This window comes from Erpetoichthys calabaricus, chromosome 5 (genome assembly GCF_900747795.2).
Source record: "Erpetoichthys calabaricus chromosome 5, fErpCal1.3, whole genome shotgun sequence".
Lineage (NCBI taxonomy): Eukaryota > Metazoa > Chordata > Cladistia > Polypteriformes > Polypteridae > Erpetoichthys > Erpetoichthys calabaricus.
Genome location: NC_041398.2, coordinates 228,945,799 through 228,961,285, shown reverse-complemented (window position 1 = coordinate 228,961,285; position 15,487 = coordinate 228,945,799). Strand labels below are relative to the sequence as shown.

Below are 15,487 nucleotides of genomic sequence, written 5' to 3'. Positions count from 1 at the left end.
GCCCAGGGTTTGTTTCCTGCCTTGTGCCCTGTGTTAGCTGGGATTGGCTTCAGCAGACCCCCGTGGCTCTGTAGTTAGGATGTAGTGGGTTGGGTAATGGATGGATGTTTACAACCCAACATTAAATGTGACTTTTCCATTGGTTCTGCACATTCCTTAGACAACGAAAATGTTGTGTTAACATAAATCCCTGAATCCTTATCAGAGGTTGCTTCCTGTAGGTCAGTGTCTCTCGTCTTGTACTATATTTTTAATTGATATTCCTGTTGCCCACGTGAAGCACTTTGCACTTTTCTGCATTAAACTACATTTTCCAAGTGTTTCGCCCAGTTCTAAAGCTTGTCCAGGTCAAGCTTGCCATTCCTCCAATTGTAGTGCCATCTGTGAATTTCCTAAGTTTGCTAACTATACCAGAATCAATATCATTAATATAAACCAGCAAAAGTTAAGGCCCCAGGGCAGACCCCCGATTGACTCCACTGATGACCTCACTCCATGTTGAGCATTCTCCTCTTTTCTGTACTCTTTGTCTCTTGTCAGTTAACCAACTAGAGATTCAGATTTGTTGGTTACCTCTGAGGCCTACACCTTCTAATCTTTGGTGTAGGACCGTATCGAAGGCTTTTTGAAAGTCTAAATAAATTATGTTTGTGTGAACTATTCCAGTTGCCTGTTCAAAAAAATATAAACAATTGGTTTGGCAAGATCTTTCTCTCATAAACCATATTGGATATTATTTAGTATACTTTCAGAGAGGTACTTTTCCAATTTACTGTATTTCATATTATAGTTTCCATAATTTTTCAAAATTTGTTTGTCTTCTTGAAGATTGGAGTCACATTTGCAACTTTTCGGTTCTCAGATACTTCACCTTTCCTAAATGACTTCCCAAATATGCCTAATAAGGGTTCATAGGTGACATCTTTTATTTCTCTTTAATACAACTGGTAAAATCTCATCAGGTCCAGGTGTTTTATTAGTTTTCAATATATTAAGAACTTGAAACATATCAGACTTTCATATTTTAAAATCTATGAGCTCAAGTTTTGTTTGCTGTTCTGCATGGGCATTCTATTTCTTTCTTCCTTTACAGATACTTGGGTGAAATAGCTGTTTAGTTCACTTTCTTTTTCTTTCTCATTTTCACCGATTTCTCTCTTTTTGTGTATAGGTAAACTCATATAGGTGTGATGGTCTGGTGTCCCCAACATTCTGGCCATATAGTGTGTGAACAACAGGGGGTGTACAGCTTCCCAAACCCCAGACACAGCAGATACAGAGGCCAAGTGTTGCACACAACACACCCTTATTCATCTGTGGAAACGCCTTTTCCTTTGCTCCCCACAGCAGCACGCAGTACAAACACCAATTAGCACCAAATACACTGTCCCTTTCTTCTTTCTCTCTGCCTCCACTCCTCTTCCAGTAAGCTTCGTCCACCTCTTCCCAACTCTGACTCCTTGAGATGTGGCAGCTGGCCCCTTTTATAGAGCACCCGGAAGTACTCCAGGTGTGTGTGCACTTGCGGGTGTGACGGCAGCCCTGCCAATGAGGGCTCAGTTGTTCTCCACGGGTCCCAGCAGGGTTGATCTTCCGTGACTCCAAACCCGTGGCACTGTAGCATGTCAGGGGGGCTGCACTCTTTCGTTCCAGAGAAGGTATTGCCCCATGCAAGATCCTTCCCCATGTCCTTCCGTTATGGAGACATCCCATGTCAAGTGTTACAATTTGATTGATGTCAGAGTTTGGACTGTGCCATCTGGATCATTGCCGTTTATGTTTTAATCCCCCTTCACTTTGGACATGTCCTGCTAAAAAATATCTTTTTCTAAGTCCTATGATATTTTAAATAAATCGTTTCTGCCTTGTAAAATGTTCAAAGACATTATAGGCATTCTTTATCCTTTCCTTACTTTCTACTAATCCTGGAATTCTTCTTTATGCACATTTTGCTTTGTAATGGTTTCGTTAATAGCCTCATTAAGCAGCTCTGTAATTTCTCTTAGAGTGGTGTATTAGATCTGAACTTCACTTTTCTCTCCACCCAAGTGGTCTTTGTTAAGCTAAAAATGTGCCTGGTAAACACAGCTGTACGTACCTGATGCTGCTCAGGTGCGTCATACCGAAAGGAGTTGAATACATATAGAATGAGTAATTTTCTATTTTAGGTTTATAAATACTTTGGATGGATTAGTATAATTGTGTTTTTTGCACTTTTTAAAAAAAAATTCCCCAGAAATGCCATTTTAAATTATTTGGTTCTCCATTGTAAGGTTCATGTAGTGTTGTGACTTAGATAGATTGTAAAGGCACTACAATCTAATTATCTAATTATATATGGTGTGGTCGGGTGCAAGAATAACAGCTCCACAAATTGGAAAAATTTGGTGTACCAACCGGGTCATCCCATTTATTGTTCAAGACAACACAAAGAAAATCAGTTATTCTTTTGGATGTGTGTCCTGCTAAGCAGGAGATCAAAATCAAAACAAGGCATTTAGACTGTTTAGAAAGAAGTCAAGTCACTTTGGTAGCAGAGATCTGTCCGGTGGGGTTGCTCTTGCCAGAAAAGACACCACCTTCCAGGAGGCGCGAGCTTTTATGGAGGCTGAACCAGAAGAGGCTGAGTCAGTTTCTCTCACTGGGTGGTTTCTCAAAACTGTGGAGAGAGAAGGAGATGACAATCTTAATGACAGCGCCCCCTCTCGTCCCAGCGGGTTATTACATACCTCGATAGAGCCTGTAAGGAGATCTTCCAATGTGCTTGGATCATAAATGATATTTCACTTTTGTCCATTGAGACATATACATAGTGTACAGCATTTTTGCTGGAACTGAGATGTAAAAACAAATAAGTTCTGTTACAGAAGAAGCTCTATTTTGAAAAAAATAACACAAGAAAACACATTTTGCCCATTCAAACTATCAATGAAGAAAATTTTAAATATATTAAAGAGCAATTTCTGCACTGAATAATAAAAAGAATTAAGTATCAAAGAACATGATGTTCATCTATAGATTTTTCCATCATCTGGTCCTCTATTGAAGTTAGCATTGTTAGATATTAAACTTCAAAGTGTTATACAACAGCTTCAAAAATTCAAAGCATCGTCACAAGCACTGAAGGTACACAAAAGCACAGTGGTCTTCATAATTCTTAATTGTAATACGTTTACAGCAACCATTATTCTTACTAGAGAAATTAAGCAGTCGGAAAGAAAGGTCTTGCTAAGAGCAGTAACCAGAAACCTGATTGTTCCTCTGGCTTGGGTCAAGTGAACCTGTGTGAAGAAATTTCTGTGGGAGAAATTTTCAGAAGGACAATCATCACTGCGACACTCCATGAATCTAGGCCTTATGGCAAAGGGGCCAGATACAATGTAAAAGCCCAGCTGGAATTTGGAGAAGGGCACTTAAAGGACATTCAGACTGTGTGAAACAAGATTCTCTGGTCTGATGAAACCAAGACTGAACTGTTTAGCCTCAATTCTAAGCATCACTTCTGGAGGAAACAAAGAACCATTCATCACCTCACAAAACCATTCCAACGGTGAAGGATGGTGTTGGGATCTTTCTGTAGGGTTGTTTTTTAGCAGCATGCACTAGGAGACTACACTCTTAAAATGAAAGGTGCTAGAGCAATTCTTTAAAATGATGTCATAAGGGAATCATTTTTAGTTCCTAAAAACCCATGAAGGTTCCAGAAAGAACTTTTAATTATTTAGATCTGTAACAGCTGCCATACAGTAAATAACCCCGAGTAAACATTAACAGATCTATGAATTACCGATGGGTCATGATTTTAAAGCACACTTGCTGCATATGTATAGTAACAGAGGCTATATCCAGGTTTTCTTAATCTTCTAGTGTCCTTCTAGATAGCCTACCATATATTAAAGAATTCAGGGTTTATTTTCTATATATCAGGAAGTCTGTCAAAGCACAAAGAACCGACTTCATATGAAAAAACCCTTTCCCAGAATTAAATGATGCCTTGTCAAGCCATAATTCTAGGAGGAACCACACAACCATGGAACCATGTAGTGTCATTAAGGAAGTATTATTTCAAGAGTATAGTCAAGGTTGATGGTAAACTAAACATAGAGCAAAGTACAGAGATATCCTTAATGAAAACTGGCTCCAGAAAGCCCAGAACTGAGCCGAAAGTCTACCTTCCAACAGGACAATGACCCAAAGCACAAATCAGCAACAACACAGGAGTGACTGAGGGACAACTCTGTGAATGCTCTTGAATGGCTCAGCAAAGCCTGGAGTGGAACCCAATCAAACATCTCTGGAGAGACCAAAAAACAACAGCTGTCCATTGATGGTCTCCATTCAACCCAACAGAGCTTGAGAGAATCTACAGAGAAGAAAGGCAGTAAATCCCCAAATCCACGGTGTGTTAAGCTTGTTGTGTCAAAACCACGAAGATTCCATCCAGGCTGGAATTTCCACCAAAGGGGCAGCAGTGAAGTACTGATGAAAGGATTTGAATACCTCTGTCAGTGTATTTCAGTTTTTTATACGTTTTCAAATTATTCTAAGATCCTTATTTCACTTTGTTATTCTGGGGTATTGAGTGTTGTTTGATGAGGGAAAATATGATTTTAAATGATTTTAGCATAAAGCAGAAACATATTCAAATGTGTAAAAAGCACAGAGGTCTGAAGACTTATTGAAACACTGTAGAACATAAAATGACTCTACCCTCTTAATACTCTGTCAAGTCTACATCAGAGCACACAAATGGAATCATTTGAAGGTGGTTTTATATTCATATTGTATATGCAAAAGCCATTCTTCTGGGACCAGCACTATGGAGATCATGCTTTGGATCAGCGTGCATTTCATTCTTTTCTTTAAACTTCATATATTTTATATGCCTCGTATGTACTCTCTGAATTAAGCAGCAAGTGATCATATACAAACACTAATTTATCATTCCATAAAATCATGAAAGAGACAGAACTGGAGAAGTTTTGATATGAATAAATCATTGCCAATCAGCTCAGCTGGTGACACACACTGAGAGATCATATAGCTAATTGTTTTTGGTAAAAGTAATTTGTGAGACTGTTATACTGGCACATATAGACTGAATTAAAGTAGAATATTTAAAATGCCATTAAAATTGTATATCTATCTATCTATCTATCTATCTATCTATCTATCTATCTATCTATCTATCTATCTATCTATCTATCTATCTATCTATCTATCTATCTATCTATCTATCTATCTATCTATCTATTTTAGTTTTGTTCTTTCATTTCCAATAGCATATTAAGAGATTTTCTAAATTCTTTATCTTCCATATTGTTGTTGCCAGACTATCTTAGTAGCATGAGTCTCCAAGCAGAAACTGACTCTAAAGGAGATCATGGAGAGTCTTTTCACACTCATTCGAAGAAAATATTTAAGGACATGGTGATAAGCTGCACACTCTATTCAGACTGAACCATACAAATATAACAAATCTGGCAAATGAGAGGAGTCCATTCAGGCCATTAAGTCCGTTTGTTTCACTAATGGATAAGCTATCTTAATATCTCATCCAGATTCTTCTTAATGGTTGTCAAGGTTTCTGCTTTATCAGAACAATAGGTGTCAGGAATCAGTCCTTGGTACAGCCACAAAGAAGCATCCTAATAGAAAAATAATAATAATAAAAATAACCTTTATTTATAAAGAACTCCTTTTTTACCAAACAAATACTAGGACAGTATTGTACAATAATTCGAGGGATTAAACAATCATCTATTTCTTTACACAGCATGTTCACTGGGTGAGTAGGTAAGTATGTCCTGCACCTCCATTTCAATCAGATACTACTTATATCAGCTGTACCCTCTAGAGGGTGCTACTGAGCCAAACGCAAATGTTGTCTGTGAGGGAAAAAAATAAATGAAAGAAAAGTCAATTCCTTTACGTGAGAGTTTTACTGGGTCGGTAAGTAAGTATGTCTGGTACCTACATATCAATCAGATTCTACAGCTTATAGTGTACGTTCTACAGGTTAGTTTAATACTGCTTGGTGTGCATTATGCACATTGCATCTGAGGCCGATCCATGAATACATACATTGAAATATATATAATGTATGAGCAAACACAATATACATATGTGTGCACTGAACTGAACATCAGCATGGATAAAAATAATTAATATTAAATTAACAGGGGTACTCCTGCCAATGAGCGAAACTCACAAGAGTCAGTCAATAGTGAGTGATAACCATACTAAAACAATAAATCCCAGAAGAAGCGATAGTTTTTACAAAATATCACCTCCACCACTTCAAGTGCACATCTACTCTGTGCATAGTTCTTCATTATTATCTGATGGTTCTGCAAAGTATAACCCTAGAATCAGCACACTTTAAGCCTTATGACTAGTACACATTAAACAAAGGACAAATTACAATTAATTATAAGCAAGATTAAATAAAGACGGTTTACTATCTTTTTAAAAGTAGTAATCAATATATCTCACATTGTCAATTAAAGAGTTTTCGAACTTCAGACCATAACAACTAAATGTTAATTCCTCATATTTTCACTTGGCACTAGGAGTAACCAGCAGGTTGTTGTTCCACAATCTAATCAACCTGACAAGAATACACCTGATAATCACATCCTTCAGAGAGGGATGTTCCAGGTCATGCAAACATTTAAAAAGCCAGTAAAAAAGTTCAGAATTATTCAATAGTCACTTATGTAGGTGGAATCTTGCAGGCAAGACTAACTTGCAGGCAAGACTAACAATACAGGAATATTACTAATTCATTATCACACAAACCAAGACCAATTAACATGGGAATTAAAAGCTTCACTTTTTAACTTAGATAGATAGATAGATAGATAGATAGATAGATAGATAGATAGATAGATAGATAGATAGATAGATAGATAGATAGATAGATAGATAGATAGATAGATAGATAGATAGATAGATAGATAGATAGATAGATAGATAGATAGATAGATAGATAGATAGATAGATAGATAGATAGATAGATAGATACTTTAGTAATCCCAAGGGGAAATTCACATACTCCAGCAGCAGCATACTGATAAAAAAAACAATATTAAAGAGTAATAAAAATGTAGGTAAAAACAGACAATAACTTTATGTAATGTTAACATTTACCAACCCCCCCGGGTGGAATTGAAGAGTCGCATAGTTTGGGGAAGGAACGATCTCCTCCGTCTGTCAGTGGAGCAGGACAGTGACAGCAGTCTGTCGCTGAAGCTGCTCCTCTGTCTGGAGATGACACTGTTTAATGGATGCAGTGGATTCTCCATAATTGATAGGAGCCTGCTAAGTGCCCATCACTCTGCCATGGATGTCAAACTGTCCAGCTCCATGCCTACAATAGAGCAAAATACTTTCAGCTTTCCCAGAATACAGTGCAGTTCTCCTCAAATTTAAAAGACTTTCAAGCTTCAGCCTTTTACCTGAAATCTGTCAGCTGAAATGTTTAACATATCCTGCATACATCATACATAAAACCACATACATCAGCGCAAGCAGCAAATCAGCAGCCATACCACATGCATTTTAGAACAGGTCATCCACCTGAAACTAAGCATGTTCAGGTCAGCCAGTCCTTGGATGGGAGACCAATCAGAGTGCTTCTGGAAGAGGTGTTGGTAAGGCCAGTAGGGTCTGTGGTCTGTGTGTGGTTCCCAATGACCAGGAGCAGTGATGAAGTCACTGTGCTGTGAGAATAGCACCATCCTTTAGATGAGACTTAAAACCGAGGTCCCAACTCTTTGTGGTCATTAAAGATCCCTGGGCATCCTTCATAAAGAGTAAGTTGTATCCCAACATCCTGGAAAAATTACCCATCATGGCCTAATCATTCTGGCCACCCCTTAATCATCCCCTGTCTCTAACTGGCTAACAATCTCTAACCCCTTCACCATCTAACAGCTCATGTGTGGTAGGCATACTGGTGCAAAAATGGCTGCCATGGCTCCTCACTCACTAAAGCACTTTAAATAGTGAGAAAAGTGCTATATAAATGTAAAAAAATATTATTATTAATATTATTAGTAATAATTGAAAAAAAGATTATTTTCTTCACACCATTCCAGGATTCTGCACTTCCCTTAAACAGGAGCAACAAACTGCTGGTTTTAAGGAATGGACTCAGATTTCCTTGGTGGCTTTTTCAAAATTAGCACAGTCCTCATCAGTGGTGGGAGAAAATCAGGCTTGTTAGACAAAAAGACATTTTCACATGTTTCAAGAAGAAATACTTTTATTGATAAGTAATTACACTGAACATATGTCAGAAAATCTGCGGTGGGTTGGCACCCTGCCTGGGATTGGTTCCTGTCTTGTGCCCTGTGTTGACTGGGATTGGCTCCAGCAGACCCCCGTGACCCTGTGTTCGGATTCAGTGGGTTGGAAAATGGATGGATGGATGGATATGTCAGAAAATGGGGGGAAAAATTGCTTAGGAAGTCAAAGCTGAGAGTTGTTATAAACATCATCACATTCTCTAAGCAATTTGCAGAAGTTATTATAAAGGCAAAGAAAGTTGTAGGTTATATCGTAAAGACTGCTATATATACTTAGACATATATAATATACTTAGACATAATCCACTATTGAGACCACACCTGGAATGCTGTGTGCAGTTCTGGTCACCCTCACACTCGCACACTCCATGAAAGACATAGCAGCACTTGAAGCTGTGCAGAGGAGAGCAATCAAGTGCATCCCAGGACTTGAGGACATGTCCTACTGTTACAGACTCATAGAATTAAGCCTGATACGTCTCAAGCAGAGGAGACAGCTTAGAGACATAATCCAGGTCTTCAAAAACTCTCAATGCCATTGCTACACTAGATCCAGCAGAATGTTTTTAATTTAGGAATGAATCACATACTTGAGGACACCAGTAGAAATTAAGAGAAGGTGCATTTAGAAATAAAGCCAGGATGCACTCGTTTACACAAGGAATTACTGAAATGTAGAACAAACTACCAAGAAATGTAGTTTGACAACCTTTAAGAAGCATCTGGATGAGTTATTGGGACAGATTAGCTATTGGCTAAACAAACAAGCCTGATGGACTGAATGGACTCCTCATTTGTCAGATTTCTTTTGTTCCTTTGTGGTAAGCTATTGAGGGAGGTTCATTACTTATTTCACACAGCATTGTGAAGGAGGGGTTGTGCCTGACTAACTTGTAATGCTGAAATGCCACTAACTAACATATGTCACAAGGAAAATGCAGGTTTTAAACTGGAATTACATTTGGTATGTAAGAGTGCAGAATTAAAGTGTGCCTGTTATAAGCTGAGCATATTTGTACGCGTTTGCCCAATCAATCTTTATTAAACTTACTGAAACCCGCTCATGGGTGAGTGTTGTCAAACCCTATCTCAGTAGCTTTGGATGCAAGAGAGGAACCAACCCTGCACCAACAGTCCCTCGAAACAGAACCAATTTATGAATATCAATCAGCCTAACACACATGTCATTAGGATGAGGATGTACCACTAGGCACCATGAAGACCCCCAAACAGTTCCTGGGTTGGGATATGCACTTAGGACTCTGCAAGCAGCACGTGCTCCTGCAGTTTGTGCCTCTGTATGTTATATGTACTGTTATGCAGAGTATTTATTTCACTAAGCTGATCTAATTTTCTTGTATGGACAGGCAACACGATCAGTTTAATTTTAAAATAAATACTGACTTTTATTAAACAAGAAAAATGCTTTATTTTTCTTAACTCATATGCTCTTCTTGTTTCTTCAGTGTTCTGAAGCATGCAGTGGCGGCACAAAAATCCGTGAAGTACAGTGCATTGATGCGCAGTCAAAACGACACCTTCGACCATTTCACTGCCAGGCTCTTGGAATGAAGCCCCCTACAGTGCTGTCCTGCAATAGTGAAGCATGTTTGGAGTGGTACCAGACACCTTGGAGTGTGGTGCGTATTTTAATAATACCCTCTAAACTATTTGAAATTGTTTGTGGTTGTACATAAATGTTTGAGCTGTTTCGTTTTGCACAGAGATTTCTTTTAAACATTAATGCCAATAAAATAAATTCCTATTAAGTATACTTCCACTTATAAACTCACAATGTGATTATGATAATAATGATAATGTTAACACATAAGTAGTGATTCATCATATACAAGGGGGAGTCAAGCTAAAGTTAGAAAATGGGATTCATTAGAAAATGGAGCGAACCTTTACAAAACTGATAATGTCATTTCTCAGTGGAGTCTCCACCCTGCTCAATGCACTTGTGCCACCTACCTGAAGTGCCTGGATTCCAGCAGAATAAAAGGTTTTGTCTTGTCTTCACAACCACTCATGCACCTGAGTTATTGTCATACACTACATGCCGAGGGGTACTCCAGTCACTAGTGCAATTTACTGTGACTTGCTGGAGACCAATGTGAAGCCTGTTATTCGATCCAAGCGGCCTGGATTGCTGTCTCAAGGAGTCCTTTTGCTGCAAAACAATGATACACACTGCTAAGAACAACAAGGCTTGTCTGGAGAAAGTGAAGTCTGAGATACTGCCACATCCTCCTTATTCGCCTGATTTGGCACTGTGTGATTTCCACCTTTTGGACAGATAAAAAAAACATCTGGGTGGTTGTCGATTCAAGACAAATGACAACATGAAGAAAGTGGTGCACTAGTGGTTGCCAGGACAAGACAAAACCTTTTATTCTGCTTGAACCCAGGCAGGTAGGTGGCGCAAGTGCATTGAGCAGGGTGGAGATGACATTGAGAAATGACATGATCAGTTTTGTTAAAGTTTGTTCCATTTTTTAATAGATAGATAGATAGATAGATAGATAGATAGATAGATAGATAGATAGATAGATAGATAGATAGATAGATAGATAGATAGATAGATAGATAGATAGATAGATACTTTATTAATCCCAATGGGAAATTCACATAAATCCCATTTTCTAACTTTAGCTTGACTCCCCTCATAATATATAGTGTTTTGTCATTAGTTTCAGTTTATAGAGGTAGATAGAGTTAGATGTCATATAATATGGTACTTTGCTACCAGACTTGGAAACTGACTGCTCATTCTGTAAGCATATGTTAAATAGTTTATTAATTAAGAAATTATAAATTGGTTGCTACTAGTATTAAAAAGAATATTGTGTCACTCATTTCAGATTTCTCTCTTATCAAGTAAGGAGTAGCCACACCAGTCCAGCAAGTAAGGAAGCAATGTGAAGATAGACTGTCAGTATTTAAGTGGGGGTTTTTGAGGAGCATTCATGTCTTCTAGGGGTGTGTCCAGCCCCCCTGCTCATACCCCCTCCGTCAGCTTTATTCACATTTTCGTGAATTAAGCGACTCTCCAAACCAGGTTCAAACAGGTGTGGCAGGACATCAGTATTAACGTGCTCAGAGCTGGGTCGATGCCTGACAGTAAAACTATAAGGTTGCAAGCTCAAAAACCATCTCCTGAGATGAGACTTTGTATCTTTCTGACGGTATAACCATTGAAGTGGAGCATGATCAGTGACTAATGTAAAATTTCAACCCCATAAGTAATAATGAAGCACTTCCACAGCCCATTTAATCGCCGAACATTTCTTTCTCAATAGTCGAATAATTGCGTCCCCTAGGAAGCAATTATCTACTCAAAAATGTGATAGGGTGCTCTTCCCCATCAAAAACCTGAGACAGGACGGCGCCTAAACCAAACACACTTCCGTCCATCTGTGGAACAAAATCCTTAGAGAAGTTGGGATTCCACAAAATCGGATAAGAAGACAAAGCAGTTTTCAAATCACAAAAAGAATGTTCACAAACTTCTGTCCATAAAACAGGCCGTTTTTTCCTGCCTCTATTAAGATCAGAAAGAGAAGCAGCCCTATTTGCAAAGTCAGGGATGAATCTTCTATAATAACCGGCAAGTCCCAGAAAAGCATGAACTTGTTTCTGTTTGTGTTTGTGTTTCTGGACGTGGGTAAGCAAGCATCTCTTCCACTTTTCAAAATTGTGCCCGGAGTAAACCCCTGCCCATGGAATAACCTAGATAATGAGTCTCAGACATACCCAATTTACACTTCTTAGGGTTAGCTGTCAAGCCAGCCTGTCTCAATCTTTCAAGGACAGCCTGAAGACGTTCTAAATGCGTTTGCCAATCATTGCTGAAAATCACAACATCATCGAGGTATGCCCCAGAATATTTGGAATGAGGGCGCCAGATCCGATCCATCATATGCTGGAAAGTTAGAGGCACGCCATGAAGACCAAACGCTAGTCTAGTAAATTTATAAAGTCCGTCAGTAGTTGCAAATGTTGTTTTCTCACAACTGCCAGCCTCAAGAGGTACCTGCCAGTAACCTTGCGTGAGATCCAGTGTGGAGACATAGGTCGCCTGATCCAGTTTTTCCAACAGCTCGACAATACGGGGCATTGGATAAGCATCAAATTTAGAGATCTTATTCAAGCGCCTGAAATCGATACAGAAGCAAACTGAACTGTCTTGTTTTGGGACTAATATGACCAGACTGCACCAGTCACTTTTACTTTCACAAATTACACCCAATACAAGCATCTGTTTGACTTCTTCACGCACAATATTCCATTGTGCTTCCGGGATCCGAAATGGGCACATCTGTACCCTAACACCGGGTTCAGTAGTGATTTTATGTTCTGCGAGGTTAGTCACGCCGGCAGAGTGGAAAAACATCAGTGTTCCATTCAATCAAACATAACAACACTGTCTTGTCATCAGTCTGAGAGACAGCAGCCAAGGAAGCGTAAACCCCCTGTGGGTCATGCCACTCCTTCAAGAGATTAACATGTAAAATCTGGAATGGTTTGCGCTGGCCCGGTATTCTAACCTTGTAATTCACCGGCCCCAAATGCTCCTCAATAATGGCAGGGCCCTGCCATTTTTCTAGGAATTTGTGCAGGTCAGATGGAATCAGAACCAAAACACAATCACCGGGTTTGAATTCACGGAGCTTACGCCATCTATTGTATAGACATTTCTGGGTTTCTTGTTCACGTCGCTGATGCTCCACAGCAATAGAAAAAAGTTTAGAAATCCTATCTTGCAACGAAATTTCCAATCCTCAAAGCTTAGCCTGTGAGCTTTTGTCCGGATCCCTGTTCATTCCTAACGTACAACATCCAAGATGCTTCGCAGTCGCCAACCAAACAACAACTTGAAAGGACTCAAGCCAGTGGATGCCTGTGGCAATTCCCACACCTCAAACATAATAAAATGCAGGACAGTGTCCCAAGATGTTGGGTCATCATGAGAAACTCGCCTGATCATCTGTTTTAAAGTCTTGTTAAATCATTTAGGCAAACCATTCGTCTGTGGATGGTAAACAGTCGTACTTAATTTCTTAATAGCAAGGCTGTCACAAAATTATTTCATCACACTAGAAGTAAAGGGTGTGCCCTGATCAGTTAAAATTTCTCTACGGATGCCAATACAAGTAAAAATCTTGCACAGAGCTTTGGAATTGTTTTTTTTCTAAGCAGCCAATTCAGGATATTGCGTTGCATAGTCAACCAACACAAGCATATATTGATACCCATTTTTACTCTTAGGAAGAGGGCCTACAATATCTAATCCCACCCACTGAAAAGGGACTTCCAAAATAGGCATAGGAGAAAGGTGAGCCAGAGGAGGTTTATAAGTAGAGACAATCTGGCAATCAGGACATGAAGTATAGAATCGTTAAACATCTTTTCCCATATTCAGACAATAAAATCGTTTGGATAAACAATCTCTAGTCTTATCAGCCCCAAGATGTGTGAGTGGACTAACTGCAAACGAATGTCCCCATGTACTTCAGGTACAACTAACTGTTCAATAAATTCCCCTACTAAATGATCTGATATCACTCTAAAAAGGCAGCCGTCTTTCTCAAGAAAGTGCGGGGTTTTTAAGCCCCCGGATGCACGCTCTTGGTAATAAGAGTCACTTGCAGAGCAAGCCTGTTGAAATGCATATTCTAATGAGCTTTTGGCATGCTGCAAGCACACAAAATCTGTTTGCTCGCTAGTACTTGGTTTGTGTTCATAGGCATTTGCAAATTGAGAAGTTGTAGATGGGCTAGCCAGCCGCTGTGGGAAATTGGGGGAGTCACCCCCGGTCTTGCTGGAGAGATCTGGTTCAATGTCTAATCGGGGCTTGAGATCTTCCCCGATGGCCACCAGTTCTTCCCCTTCGTTTAGCTTGACAGGGGGCTCAATAACTGGCACCTGACATTCGGTCATGAGTCTAGGAAAAAGGGTATTTCTCCTGCCGATCAGCAAGGGCCACGGGCAGGAGTCCGAAACAGCAGTCCAAACTTTGAAGTGCCAATCCTCATATGTTAAAAGAAGGAGCAATGTGAAGATAGACTGTCAGCATTTAAAAGTGTGTTTTTGAGGAGCGTCCGTGTCTTCTAGGGGTGCGTTCAGCCCCCCCTGCTCACAATACATTATTGTTTCATTAATGAATTTGGACAGTTAAATGATTTTAATATTACAAAATTACATTCTAAGATTCTTGATATTGTTCAAGGAGAAGTCTCCAGTTTTTCTAGTTGTCTTCTGATCAAGTCAAGTCAAGTAGCTTTTGGTTGTTATTTCAATGATATACAGGTAGTACAGAACACAGTGAAATGGAAGAACGTTCCTCCTGGAATGCAGTGCTAGACAGAACACAGGACTACAGAAAGCTACACATTTGAACATAAAGTGCATGTGTTCAAGAACGTGCAAACATTGCAGGACAATACAAAGACACACAGTGCAGCCCCAACCAAAACACGTTTATGATATCTAAAGGTACTAAAATTAGCAGGTTGTGCCAAAATGTGACAATATCTTAGTAGAAGGAACAGATGTAAACATGACACTGGAAGTCAGAAGAAAGTAACAGTATGATGATAAATATAATAATAAATATAAAGACATAATGAGTGGGAAGGTGTGTGTGTGCTATCAATCTAGTCCCTGAGTGTTTAGGAGTCTTATGGCTTGAGGGAAGAAGCTATTACACATTCTGGTAGTAAAGGCAAGAATGCTTCAGTACCTTTTTCCAGATCACACAGGGGTGAATAGTTTATGTTTGGGAATTTATATTGTGATATCAATAATACCAAATGTATCTAAACACTTCCTTTGGTCAAATAACATAGGACCTCCAAATGGGAATAAATGGCGAACAGTGTAAGTTGGAATGAACTTACAAATTAATTCATAGCCTGCCAAACGTTTGATTTCATGCCATGCTATCAGCCATCACCATCTGTTTACCTGGGAGCCTAGATTACAGGTCTCAGATCTGACAATGCAATGTCATTTATTTACCTTGGGCCAACATTTACGAACAACCTTGTGTTTAAACATTTTGGTTGTGATATACAATCCTTGAACGCCAAGGAAATACAATGCTGCTTAATGAGTTTGGTGCCAATTAGGCAGGCCTTTCCTTCTACTAACATTCCCAAATACTGTTTCTC

General features: G+C 39.2%; 1 protein-coding gene across 1 annotated transcript in view; it reads left to right on the top strand.

Moving 5' to 3' along the window:
- Nucleotides 1-15,487, top strand: part of adamts12 (ADAM metallopeptidase with thrombospondin type 1 motif, 12) — a 381,209-nt gene that overhangs the window by 229,982 nt on the left and 135,740 nt on the right. Inside the window, exon 18 of the mRNA XM_051928108.1 lies at nt 9,779-9,952. Coding sequence (XP_051784068.1) covers nt 9,779-9,952 — 174 coding nt within the window. The remainder of the gene's footprint in view (nt 1-9,778; nt 9,953-15,487) is intronic.